Consider the following 14,746-nt stretch of genomic DNA (forward strand, 5'->3'; position numbering starts at 1 on the left):
AAACACACAAGACAAAGAAATGCATTTATCATTGGAATATTTATTGCAGTCAGTGTTACAAATTCTCAACATTAAGTTACAAACACATGATGAAAGAGTGCATCAGTCAATCTCTTTGAGTGCCCTTATTTATTTGTCCTCCCAGGTGAATGGTACAGCTGCACAATTAATCGTTAAAAGATTGCGATCTCGATTCAAACACCCACGCAATCTTATTCCTGAATGACCACAATCATTTATTAGTGGTGTAGGTCCTATTTATTCCTAAAGTTCCTGTTATATTGTTCCTGTTAAATTTAATTTACACTTTTTTAAACTAGTCTGTTATAGAATATGATACAAGAGAATATTATGTTGCTATAAAGATTAGGCCAATTTTTGGTACTGGCATCTATAGTACTTATAGTTCTTAGCGAAATGAGAGAATAAATCCAATGTAAAGGGCACTCAAAGAGCTACGATACCTTGATAACATTTTTTTTCTAATTGTCAGATGGGGATGTGAACATGAACAAAAAGCCAGAGAGACGTATGAGGCTTATGCTGCACAACAGCATCAGGACCTGAGTGTTTGTGACGCCGGTCTCCACATTGATCCTCCCGTCCCTACCTTGGAGCATCTCTAGATGCTTTGCTGTCCTGCTCCTGCTGTGGCGATGGCATTTTTTGGAGATCAAGTGCCCACACTGTGCCAAAGACACCAGAGTCCTCAGCGCCTCTGAAAAGAAACATTTCTGCGTTGAGAACACAGATGGTACATATGCACTTAACAGAGATCATCAGTACCACTACCAGGTGCAAGCCCAGTTGTTTGTGACGAGATGGAAGTTCTGCGACTTCATGGTGTGGTCTACTACATCCAATTTTTTCTTACAGAGAATTTTGCCTGATGCAGACTTTTTACAGAAGCAGTGCAGAATGTCAAGGCCTTCTATAGGTCAGTTATTTTATCTGAGTTATTGGCCAAGACACATACATGCCCAGATAGACTGCTCTCAGACAAAACACAGTCCACAGACTCACAAGAATTGGAGTAGTAGGGATAACTATATGCTTAAACCCTTATTATTTTAGTTTTTGAAGTGTGTTAATAACAAAGTGTTTATGAAGAATAATTAATATGATTAAAATTTTGGTTGTGTGTATGTATGTATAATCAAACAACAGTACTCGTTACATTTTACATGTAATATTCATTTATAAAGGAAAACAGCATGGTCAAAAGTTTGAGGGCTGTTTTTTTTTTTTTAGAAAAACACCTTTCAACACGTTTATAAAAGGCAACCTAAATTACATATGTACACTCATGTACAATTTCCTTTGTAACGTCTGTCCTGCATGTTTAAATTAAACACAAAGTGTGAATGTGTTGGGGAACTGACACAGAAAACACTGATTTAAAACATAGTGAGCTTAAATATGACATCAGCCTAGTCATAAAAATATTGGGAAACTGCCTGAGTACCACCAAGAGGGAGCCAGGGCACCATGGTCCCAGCCTATAACTATCCTGACACATCATCCATTTTTCTATTCGTAAAGTAAATTCCTGTTAAACGACAAAAAACAACCACTGGATAAGAAAAGGGTATTTTACAATAATATTAGCACCGGGTCTCGGTACCCAACCCTAGTAATAACCACTTGTGTCAGATACAGATGACACACTTTTGAGACACTGATCAGTGTATTCCTGACATTATGCTACGTTTGTGAATGGGTAGACTGAACAGCACTTACTTGCCCATTACATAGGCTACTCATGTCACAAATAACAATTTGACTGTGTCTCCATGTGGACATGGGTAACGGTATGGTATTACACAAATGAAGTACAAGTAACTGGTAAATACATGAATCTTACCTTGTAAAAAATGCTCGCTGCAAATCCTGGAATACTTGGAGGGCTGCCAGTTCTTTCGGCTGATAGCAGCAAACCCATCGCTGCCTTCTCTTCCCATCAAATGGTATTCGATAAAAAGATATATTAGCTTTACCCTGTCTATTAGCACAGCCCACCGCACAACAAGAAATAACCACTTTATTACATGAACGAACACGAACTTGTACTCGTTTGGCTTGCCGTCCGTCCTACAGCATAGCTCTTCTGCCGTCCGTCATGGCGTTCAGAATTCGCGCGAGTAGAGCGCTGAGTGAAAACCAACACACCTATAGTGATATATTATTTGCATTAGGACTATATTGTCTGTGAGTGAGACAGTGGACTGCCTGAGTGAATATGGAGTGATCTTAAAGAAAATGAGATGCAATATTACTGTAATTGCAATAATTAGATTAATAATACAATACAATGTAATAATACTAAGTATTCTAATAGTTAGTGAAAGTAATTTTGTTTTATAATCCTTCTAGAAAGAAAAGTCTAGACTCTAGGTTAAAAGGACATTAAGAAAAGAGTCATTTAGAGAAGTACAAGAGAAGTCCAATGCTAACCAAAGTAACTAGTTTTGCCTTTGATACTATCAATATACTTGTGTTAAATGTAGCCCAAAAAGAAAATGGTTTGCATTCTCAAAATAAAATAAAATAAAAAATAAAATAAAATAAACATGTATTATATATTATTTATAATATTTATATATTATATAAGTATAATGCTATTTTTTTATTATTCTGAATGTTGGAAAATTTTGTATATCATAATATGACAACTGTTGAAGATTAATATATATATACATCATGTATATACATTTATATTTTGAAACATTTTACGCACCATTAGGACAAATTCACAACTTATGACTCTGATTTCAACATCTGAACGACAACAACCATCTAGCCAAGACAGTATAAAATATTCTGAAACGGGTTTTCACACCAAAACTGTTTAAACTGGTTTAGAACAATCAAATTAGTTTTCAATTAAGCATGGATCATAACATGATATTTCAAACTCATATTAAACAGCCACCTAAGGGAAATGGACAGTTATTTAATTTACAGATACAGTGAAGTGTTTGAATGCACAGCTATTTTTGGTTGTTATTCAGCCATTCACGGTATGTTAATTGCGAGCACCGTCTCACAGAACCAACTCGAGGTTAAGGGTTTCATTTGAGGCCAAAACTGAGATAAACCAGGGTTGTGATCTTGTATCGCTTCACTTCCCATGCTCCATCTTTATAGCTGTAAAATCCGTATTCCAATATGCAGTAGGCAAACCATGAGAGAATACAGTCATACATTACGAGCATGTGTGTTTGCGTGCCTGCAGCGGTAAGCTCTCTATTCATCATTTATATGCAGATGAGCACAGCTTACGGAAAAGAGCACATCCAGAATCCATAATACCAACAGATTCCAATAAACACTTACATCAGTCCCTCCAATTCAGAAGCAAAGGAACATGTAGAGGAACATGTCATATATTTGTTGTTGAGGAATCTTGGAGACGCTGCTAGAGCTATAAACCTCTACAGCACTTTGGCGTCCAAGTTTGTGTTTGCTGCTTGATGGTTAAATTATGCAGAAGGATTTATTCTAAAATAGTCATCAGAGCCGGCTTGCCATTGGGCCACTGGGTTCAGATGGGCCAACCCGATTGGGCGGTGAGATTCATATAGTAATTGCGAGCTAAAAACCGATATATCCCACTGTACTTAATCACTCTGTTGGGTACTCAAGATAAATTAGAGCATTTTACAACATTTGAAAAGAAAGGGAGAGTGGGAGGAAATTTGGAAAGGCTGAACATTTCAAAAATTGAGCCAGGTTGAACACACAAGGAGGGGCCATTCTGGCTCAGATTACCAATAATCCCCTGTGGCACTGGCACAGAGGGCCAACGGAGCTCGGTGTGACGTCTTCCACACGCAAGGGATGCGTGTTCAGAGGGATTGGATACAGAGAGTTTGTTTGATTAGTTCCAGATCTGTCAGATGCTCGGGTGATGTCGGGAATGGGGAGGGGAGCGAGTCTTTCGGCGGCAACCAATCAGTGCCTTTGGAAGCTACCTCTTCCTGAGCCTTTTAGAAAGCTTCCAGCTACTGGGGGGCTCTGTGATCTCCTGCATCGAGCAGCATCTGTTCTCCACAGAAGGCACGTGTATGAGATGTGGTTACAAACGCACACAAGAGGCTAGGAATATACACTAAAGCACACATAAACACGCACAAGAGGGGAGTTTGGAGGCACGGTGGGAACAAAGACACAAAGCTCACTCAGACACAAGCGGTTGTTTATCAGCGGGCCTCCTGGAGAGTCGAGATGCAGTCGAACTCGCTCCTCTCTGATCAGCCATCACAGCAGATGAAGTGGAATTGAACTGTGACAGACAGCGATACCTCCAGCCGGAGCGCCAAACCCACAGCACACTTAGATTCAGCAATTCAGACATCTCAGCCTTGACACTTGAGAAATGTCGAGCAATCAGCTAGCATTTGTCATAATGGATGCTTTTTATAGCCATGAGGCCCTCACCAGTCAAGGAAAAGTGCAGCCTGGGAGGGACGCGACACTAGTGTCCTGCAAAAGATGATTTAGAGAGTTCAAACTCACTGCGAGAATCTGGTGCGGCGCCAGACGCAGCCTTGATAAACTCTTTGAATATTATCAAAACGCCTGTGGGCTTGAAACATTCACAGTTTTTCTGTATTGCATAACACTTTTGAAACATTCACAGCGTGTGGAGTGAGCTGGTTGAGTGCTGTGACACAACGCTGATACTCTACGACACAGGAAGTGAGAGAAATATCAGCAGGGCTGCGTATGTGGGATGAATACATCATAAAGACAAATATCACAGCAACACGCCCCTGGGTAGATGGTATGACACATCGTATATCTCATGATTTATCAGAAAAAGAATTCAAATTGAGTCATAATGCTGAACAACATATACGATAGTTGTGCAATCAAAAGAAACCCTATGTAGTGTCAAACAATTTAACCATATTTTCAAAAGACACATTCCTTGACTTCTTGTGACAGAAAGGCTTTGAAATCTGAGCTTTATCAGAGACATGAGAGATTCCTGATGTATTTTTCTCATAAGAAAAACCTGTTAAGATGGACATTTGAGCCATTTTTGGTCAATTTAATCCATCAAGGGCAAATGATTGAGAAATTAACGAGTTCTCACATGGAATTATTCTTAGCTCTGGAAATGAGTTAAATGAAGTGTGTGTATACTCACAGCTGGTGCACGCTGCAGTTGTAGAACTTCACCTCTGTGCTAATTAGCATCTGACCCGTTTCCTTCGAGTTCAGTCTGAGCTCAACACCCGACCAGTCTGAAAAGAGAGCAAGAGAGTAAGAGATGAGAACATTTCTGTCACATCGCATTCTGTTGTGTTTGGTTTGCCACCCTTTTTTCAGCTTGCTTTACGCTCAAGCTGTCTTCTGATTAATACTTGGCATTCCTTTGCATCGTATTCTCACAGTCAAGCGGCGCCTCGAGCAGCTCTGCAGTGCGTGGCATCCAAACCAATATGAGCATATTTGGTGCTTTTTTTTTTTTTTTTTTTTTTTTTTTTGTGGAGACATGCTATTGTCACACAAAACACAGCTGAGCCCTGCTGTTAATGTGAAACAGGCCTGCGGGCGGCAGTGTCGATGTAATGGCGGAGGAGCAGCTGGCAGTGCCGCAGTACACCAGCCAGGCCAATCCTGTTTGGCAAGGTGGTTGCGTGGAGAATGCCGATCGGCGTTCAGACCAAACGCTTGTGCTCGATAAGCGGCCAGCTCTTCATAATCAAAAAGCACAAGCTCCGTCCCAAACAGGCAGCGATTCAGCTAGCATACAGTGTGTGGGAGTCAGCCGTGACCCGAAAGCACCACTTTCTCTCTTCTTCCCTCCTTCCCACCTGTTTCCGCTCCTCGTATCAGGGATGAACGGACTAAATGGTAAAAGTTGGCTTTTTAAACATGTTTTTGCAGCATGCAATTCCCAAACACCCAACTGTCTCGTGCCTTGCAGCTATTGGAAATAAACTAGGAACAGGATTGGTCACACTCACCACTCAATGAACGGGTATTTCCACACATGATCGATGCTCATATGTTTATATCGAGCCCGATTCAGTCAAGAGAGAAGCGGCAAATATGAGGCACCGAGGGATAAGATGACATTTACCTGAGGGAGGCCACTGATTGGATAACGCTCCCCCCAACAAGGGGGGTTGTGGGTAAACAGAGCTGTCATTTACTGTAGGCTGGGAGGGGATTTATTGTGATTCAGATAATGACAACCAACTTCTGCCGCATATGCGGCCATCTGCTTCCCAACAGAGGTTAGACGGGAAACACATGTAGAAATTTATCCGTAGAGGAATGTTAGCTTTAAAAAAAAAATCAGTGTAATCTTGCTGTATAAGCGTTGCCAACAAACTGAATACATATACAGTTACACCAAGCGGTTTTCTGTGGAACAGGATCCTCTACTTTTGGTTTTCCACACTGCGAACCGATCCCTGATTATATTCATAACCACAGATGACTCTAAACCTGATTGTTGTTTAGCGTTCGGGAAGAACTCCCTCCCTTGAGCTATTATGGGTAGGGAGAGGGCAGAGGGCTCGTCACCTGTAATAGGCTTAAGTGTGTCTGAGAGCACGCCTGTAGCCCTGGGGCCGACCCTTGGTCAGTGTAGGCTCATTAGAGCTGCAGTTGTACGTGGCCGGTGGGATCGATGGTGTGGCCTGAGTGAGAAAGCAGGCGGCACCGCTGAACGAAGCCCTCATTAGGAATCGAGGCTGCTAGGTACGCTAGGGAGGGTCTATTAATAAAGCATCTATACAAGAGAATAGAGATCACCTCCATGAGGGGAACAGGTAGATGGATGGATAAAGAAAAAACAAAAGAGATGCCAATTGATGGGGAAAGTTGAGTACATGGAGAGTAGGAGACATCAGAATTAAATCTATAAAGCAGCGCGGCAGTTTTAGTTTGAAGAGTCTAGTTTGAATAAATACCTTGATCTGTAGGGATGATGGGGACATCTTTAGCAGCAGGAGAAGTGCAGAGAATTTGATTCCCATCCACTCTGCCCTCAACCTCCGTCAGGTTCCCGAAGGAGCATGTGATTCCAGCAGAAAGATCCGGAACATCTGTCACTTTCACCAGCAGCTAGACGGAAGAAAGAAATCCGATTAGAACAGGACTTTTCATAATTAAATAAAATGAAATTAAATAAAAGAGTCAGAATTACTTGATACTATTGAGAGCCTTTATTGTAATGCATTTATATATAGAATATATATATTATAATAATAATCATAATTACAATTGTAATCATTTAAGTAGTAATGTATATTATATATATATAACATTAGAGCGAGTGGGTAGGATGAGTACCACTGTCTACATATCTGAACCATGAGTGTTATTCACCAAGCTATGGCTCAGAAAGAAGCTATTTATTTAAATTTTTATTTACTGATCAGATAACCTCAGTCTTCTCGCATGGGCAAAGTTCATTCGGCAGCACGCAGCAGATGGTCTCACACAGCATAAATCTCCAGCCATCATTACAGACTTAACCTTATAAAGACTCCTGCTCAAAGAGGGCAATCCAACCATTCTTTCTCTGTCTTTGAACTACATCTCCTGCATTTCACACGAATGCTCTAGCACATCTTCTCAAAGCACACATGGCACTCTGAAGTCATTCTCTGGGGGACCGGTGACACACAGGATGGAGCTCACAGGCTATAAATACACACATTTCACATGCAGGCTGGTCTTCTCGCCACTGAAGAAGAGGACAATTATTATTGTGACATTTGTTAAGATTGCTTGGCTTATTTTTTATTTTTACCACATGGTTTTCAAAAGTTCTAGCTATCATGCGGATCTTCTTAGATTATGTACAATGAGCCCATCTCACTGAGTTCTCTTTTGAAATTTCCAACATCTATATGCCATCTAATTACTTCAAAACCACAAGGATGTTCCTTTCTGTACTCTTCAGGCTAGTGGGCTGAGAGTGACAGCTACAGAATTGCTAATTAGCCGACTTGTTATTCGTTGTAGATACACACGCTGTACTCAAACATCGAGACAAGGCACTGTTTGCGGTTAGCGTGGTCTATAAAGCATTGTCTGACCATAACAACTTTGACGAGGCGTGCTTGGTGTCTCTATGTTTTGCCTTTGCTCCTTTCATTGTGTGTTAGCTTTTTTTTATTTTTATTTCTCTTCGCAATGTGCAGGGAGGGCTAATTGACACTAGCATTTCTAATAAAGGTAATTTGATTGTTTTTGCTGCTTTTCATGCTCCTCCGGCACCCATGCGGATGGGTTTTGTTGTCATGGTAATGGTTTCCCTTCATCGTACGATGTGCCGAACAGCGGTGACCCTGTTGTCATGTTGTTGAGCGCTACGGCATGACAGAAACATCTAATTTAGAGCCAGATGCCTCATTATCTTAATCAGGTAGCTGTGATACAGGGACTCTGTATCAATTATCTGGACATCACAATTTTTTCCTGACTTCCTAGGGAATTTTAACCAAGGAGAATACCTTCATACTTCCTGATATGCCAGAGATAGTACTTTTTTGCTTGGTTAAAAATTGCAAAACAAAGAGTCTTAGCCCTGAATCGATGTCTCTGTCTTCTTGAACACTTCTCCTACTCCAGACCACATGCTTATTTGGAATCTCACCCACACAAATACCTTTCCCAAAGGCCTCTCTTTCCAGATCTCTCGCACTTCAAGCCCTCCCACAAAGCACATGCTTTCCAAACCCAAAACTGTTTATCTAGACATCGCAATGAAAACTAATTCATGCAAATTTTTCGTGCTCCTGCATTTTAGTCAACATCACCTCAAGGTTGTTAAGGTGTTTGTGTTCTTGTGAGTCAAGGTTATAAATGGTCTTGAAGGTGTCTCACCGGAACGCTGGGTTCAGACACGGCGATGCTGTCTGGGTACACTGAAGCTTTCACACACTGGTTCAGTGTGGCGGCGAAACGGTACGGCTCGTTTGCCCGCTCGCAACGATCCCTTTGAGAACATCTAGAAGAGAGAGGGAGTGCATATTATTTATATACAAAAATCCAAATTACAGTCCACACTGTAAGTCCCTTTGGATAAAAGCGTCTGCTAAATGCATAAATATAAAATGAAAATATTGGGACAACCACAAAGACTGATGTTTAGACAGACAGCCAAATTACAGTCCATTCAAAGTAAATATATTTATTAGTATAAGTGTTCCCTTGGAATCAATAGAAGGTAACCCTTCTCTCAGGATGTCAAGTAAATGAATGCATAACAAACCAATAAACAAAAATAAAATGTATTTATGTGGAATATTCACTAGATATTCTTTCATCATTTACCCACCCTCATGTCCAATCAAAACGGTCGTTTCTAAAACACATTTAAAAACAACGGGTAGATGCACAAGTGCTGTACAATTACATAACACATACAAAAATATATAAAGCATAATAAAAATTCCGAAAATTAGGAAAGAGACTATAAAAATGATAAAAAAGGAGCCTGTGGACTCCAATCCAAGCTTTCTGAAGCCAAGTAAAAAAGCAAAACTGAAGTAAAAGTTCAATTTTTCAATCAATCTCATTCAATTCACGAATTTTGCATTAAAATGTGTCATGCTAGATTTGATGTCTATGACAAGACACACCAATTATGTTTAAAATCAGATTTGAAGTTAAATCTGGCACAACAAATAAGCATAAAAGAGATTTCAGAATTATAAGAGGGTAAGATTTCATATTTTTTGCAGTTCAACAGTACTCATTATGAAAACGAGCACTCTGGACTCTTCTCCAATGTCACTTTTTTTACTTGGAGGAAAAGAGAAAACACAGATTTGGAATGACACAATGGTGAATAAAAGATCTGTAACTGTAAAAACTGTAATATTGTGAAATATTCTTACAGTTTAGAATAACTGTTTTCTATTTTAATATAATTTATTGATCAGAAGGGTATCTCTTTGACTTTTAAGTGTGGTTCATTTTCACAGAAGCTACATGAGCATCACTGCTGACTTTAGCTGCTGTCCTTGGTGCTGAACTCATTCATACCATCACTCTCCCTAAAAAGAGCATCAGTAACTTCTAATTCCAGACCAGCTGATCAGACGTCACATGACTAAAGCTGTCATTACTGTCACAAGCCAACAATGTTCATTTCCAGAATACCTCCTCTTATTCCTCTCAAGGTGTTTTTACTTAGAGGAAAGCACTGATGGACAGGAAAATGCCTTTTTGTTATGCTAAATTACCATTTTTTTGGTTGCATTTACACATAAACTAACAGAAACTACTATGGTTGATTCATCCTACAGTTATAAATCTCACTATTCTTCTGCAAATCTTAGAGTTGTTATTTTAACTTTTCACACCACACTCGTTCAGCCTGTCACTTGGTTTTGACTCAGCCTCCCTCTCTCTTTGCTCCTCTATCTCTGACAAAGAGCGAGTCTGCTTGCAATTTGGAGTGTCTTTTTACCATGCCTAATGTTCTGGGGGGGGGGGGGGGATTTGCGGTGACACTTAATGTGCTTTCAGATGTCTGGGATGGCTTGTGCATACTTCACTGTCCGAAAATGTGGGTGTGGGTTTGTCTGCACAAGTGTGTGCATCTCTCTGAGCCACCAAATCCAGGATCCAGGTTTGATTTTGGAGGAGGAGGTGGGTGTACTCGGGATGCTGCGTTGCCATGGCACCAGGAGACAGCCATTATAATATGTGTGAACATGTAAGTGTGTGTACTTAGTGGGCAACCTCTTCTCTCTCTTTCATTAAATGAAGTGTGTGTGTTTCCTGTACACATCATTGTGTCTCCAGAGGGGTTTATTTTGCCTCTCGACAGCCCTGTTCCTCTAAAGAGCTGAATGAAATGCTTAGAGAGCTGCATACACATCAAAGAAAATGCTTGAACACACGAGCACATACATACAATATGATTCATATTCTCTTAAAATCAAGGTTTCTTGCAACAAAATGTGGTGTTTTAGTTGGACTCTACCATTTTTCTCTTCCTCTCTGGCCCTTAGATTTAAACAGGTTGTTTTAGCAACTGTAGGCCAACCTTTTATATGTAAATGAGCTCTGTTATGATTGACTAAACTCTTTGCATTGACATACTGCAAACTGAAAGCTACTGACATACTGCTGTTAATTATGAATAAGCGGTGATATTTAAATGTGGTAGTAATATGTATAAAGCTTGTGTGTTTGACAAGCTTTAAGATTTATGAATGACCTGTTTTCAGTGCACATGTGTGTGTGTGTGTGTGTGTGAGAGAGAGAGAGAGAGAGAGAGAGAAAGAGGAGGGTAGTGGTAGTGGTGGGTTAACCTTTGGGTTCTTCTCTACCATCTGCTTTTACCCCTGTGCACCAGCCAGGCAATTACAGCATCTTTTCTCCTTCTTACACACTCAACATACACACTCAACCCTGACGAGAAGAGACAGACGACAGGAAAAGAAGTGGGAGTATTGTGAACTCTCTCCTGGGAGGGTTCAGATGAGATGAAGAAGAGAACAGAAGAGTCACGATGAGATGAGTAAGGATGGGACAAGAGGAGAGGATGGGATGGGAGACAAGGGACAAAACGAGAGGAGATGAGAAGTGGAGACAAGAAGTAAAGGAGGAGGCAATATGAGACACTATACAGACAAGGCAAAAAGAAGAGGTGAGAAACAATAAGAAAAGAGACAAAAAAGAGAAGGGTCAAGATGAGATGATACGATGAGATGAAAAGGGAAGGGTCAAAATGAGACAGCAAGAGAGAAGTTGAGATGAGGAGAGGAGAGCAGACAGGATAAGATTTGAGATGAGACAACTAGAGAGACGAGATACTGGCCCAGTATTTGTCCAACAGGTGAAGTAATTCACTTATAAACAGCCTGTGAGGGTGAATCTGCTTCCATTCCTCCAGATCAATATGTAATTAGGAATTAATTTAGCTAAGCACCAATCCCATATAACCTGAACACAGACCAGCATCATTTAAGTTCAATATGGAGACCAAGGAGTAAGCGTGTAGCCATATAATGAGCAGTGTATGGTTGTTATAACCATAATGATGCTGCTTAAATGACTGTTTTAGCGACTACACAGCAGTACATGTCATCCTTCTGAACATGTGCAGATATCAATGACATTGAACTGATCCGGGGTTGTTGTAATGTGATGAGTTGTTATATTGCTGATTGCCAAACAATTTATAAAATGTGTAGTGCCTATGCTTCTCTATATCAGTCTAAATGTAAGGCCACTGCACTGTTAAATGAGATCATGATCCTTCAGCATGCTACTTTATACAGTTTTGATGATAGTAAGAAAAGTAACTCAAGATAACAAAAGCCATGATGTTCAGGGATTCCTGAGTCTGTTGCCACCTATCTTGTGCAAAATCTATGGCTATATATTTGGAATGGTCTTCAAATACTGCATTCTGCATACTACAATATTTAGCATGTGAAAAAAAAAAAAAAAATCAATATGCAATGATAAATGATGCATGATAAACATACATTAGTAAGCTACATTGTTCTCACATGACATCAAACCATTTAATAAATAATAAAAAAAAACAATAACAATATTAAACAATACATAAAATACTATTAATAAATTAAACAAGTCTAATTAACACATTATTTAATAAATTGATGTATACATTTTTATTAAAATAATAATAATTATTAAAATTAAGAAATATATGCATTAATACATTATAAATTAAATTAAACAAATAAAAAAATTAATGTATACATTAATTATAAATTATTTAATTTTTTTTTTTATTAATATAATTATAATTATTTTCAGAATTATACAAGTTGAATTTCCAACCAATTAAATATTAAAACTAAATTATTATTATTATTATTATTATTTTTTTTTAATTTCCATGACCTTTTCAGGCCTGAAAATTAAAATAATATAATTCCCAATAAATTGCAGCTGATACTTTTTTTCTGGTTCATTTTTCACATAGAAGGTCAAGTCAAGTGCACTGCATTACGGGACACAACATCTCACATATTCCACTCTGGCCATTCAATGCAGATATGCTAGCCCAACATATCAAGAATGTCCATGTGGGTACATGAGAGAGAGAGAGAGAGTGAGTGAATGTTTCCTCACAGCACGGATCAAACGTTGAACCCCTGCTGTTAAGATCGTCTCCCTCCTGGAACGGCCACCACAGTCATACAAACAAGACCCAAGCTGAGAGCTTACATACACATACAGACACACACTTTCTAAACACTTATGTATTGCATAATGTTAAATACGCTCTCATACTCTCCTTAAACACTGATCAGCGCTAAGATCCCCCACCTCCCTCTTTCTCTCTTTAATGAGCTAAATCCTAAAAGCGATTAGGATCTTTTGGAATGATCTCTGCTGAGCAACTGCTGGATCACTGATATTAAAACAGCCTGTGAGCTCAAAGGAGTTCAGCCAATCAGATCATCTCCAGGATTAGTGTTCTCCATGGGTTAAGGAGATTAGTCCTCCTCTTTCTAGTTCTCTCTCCTCACTCCTCCTTTTCCTGTCTCCTCCTTGTTTCAGAGTCCTGTCTAACTAGCCAATAAGAGATGTCTCTGGGTCTTATGCCAGAGAGACAGATATCAGACAGATGCTGTTTGCCTTCATAGTCTAAACACCGGTAGATTTAGTGAGGCCTCATATGCTCAAACACTATCCTGCATCGTCTCTTCTCACTCATTTTTTCTTCTTTCAATCACATGGTGTGCAGCAGCTGCTGGTAATTAGAGGAACTTTGGCAAATCACACTATTCTGAACTAAAGTAAGAATAAAGAGAGAGATGTTTCGCACACTAAGAGCAGAATAATGTTGCTCTACAAAAAAGTCTCCAGCGTTAAAAAAAAAATCCTTAAAACAAGGCAAGTACAATAAATAAATAAATATACTACTATTCAAAAGTTTGGGGGTTGTGTGTGTGTTTTTTAAGAAATTTATATATTTATTCAGCAAGGCCACATTAAATCGATTAATTGCTGTTATTTTTAAACTTTTTTTTATCAAAGAATCCTAAAAAATGCATCATGGTTTCCACAAACATATTAAGCAGTAAAATTGTTTTCATAATAATTAGCAATGTTTTTTAAGCAGCAGATCTGCATATTAAAATAATTTCTGAGAGATCATGTGACACTAATACTGGATTAATGGCTGATGGAAATTCAGCTTTGCCACCACAGGAATAAATGACTTTTTAAAACATTAAACCAGAATGCAATTATTTTAAATTGTAATAATATTTCACACTATTACTGTTTTTACTCAAATAACTGCAGCTTTGGTGAGCATAAGAGAAAATCTTATCGACACCAAACTTTTGAATGGTATTGTAAACATCTAATGACTCAAAATACTGAAAACTTCAACATATAGCAATAATTTTTCTTACAAATTTGGAACTTACATATAACTTCATCAAATAAATGCAGTGCTTTTTTCAAAATATGACTTATTAAAGATTGTGAAATATTCACAAAAGTCTGCGATATTTGCCTTGTGTTAAATTGATGCTGTTTTAAAGATGTTTTAAGAATTGATTTTTTCCTTAAACCACTTGCTTTGGTGCTTTAATGATCCCAGAAAAACCATGTGTTAATCTGAAGAACAGAAAAAAATTAAAAAAAATAATCTTGATTTAAAAGGTGTCCTGATGAACATGTGCTGCAAAGAAACAGTTGAAAACCTTTATTATAAAGTATATGCAAAAGAGGAGAAAAACATTGCTGTGATGGAGAGGCTAAAAGA

The 14,746-nt window shown here is 38.8% G+C and overlaps 1 protein-coding gene across 4 annotated transcripts in view; it reads right to left on the bottom strand.

Annotated features, from left to right (window-relative positions):
* Window positions 1-14,746, bottom strand: part of LOC109065508 (plexin-A2-like) — a 206,592-nt gene that overhangs the window by 59,663 nt on the left and 132,183 nt on the right. For all 4 annotated transcript variants that reach the window (XM_042713475.1, XM_042713473.1, XM_042713472.1 and 1 more), the window contains 3 exons: window positions 8,857-8,980; window positions 6,933-7,086; window positions 5,156-5,252 (listed from right to left, as the gene is read on the bottom strand). In XM_042713475.1, coding sequence (XP_042569409.1) covers window positions 5,156-5,252; window positions 6,933-7,086; window positions 8,857-8,980 — 375 coding nt within the window. The remainder of the gene's footprint in view (window positions 1-5,155; window positions 5,253-6,932; window positions 7,087-8,856; window positions 8,981-14,746) is intronic.

The sequence above is a fragment of the Cyprinus carpio genome, chromosome A23 (assembly GCF_018340385.1).
Source record: "Cyprinus carpio isolate SPL01 chromosome A23, ASM1834038v1, whole genome shotgun sequence".
NCBI classification, from domain to species: Eukaryota; Metazoa; Chordata; class Actinopteri; order Cypriniformes; family Cyprinidae; genus Cyprinus; species Cyprinus carpio.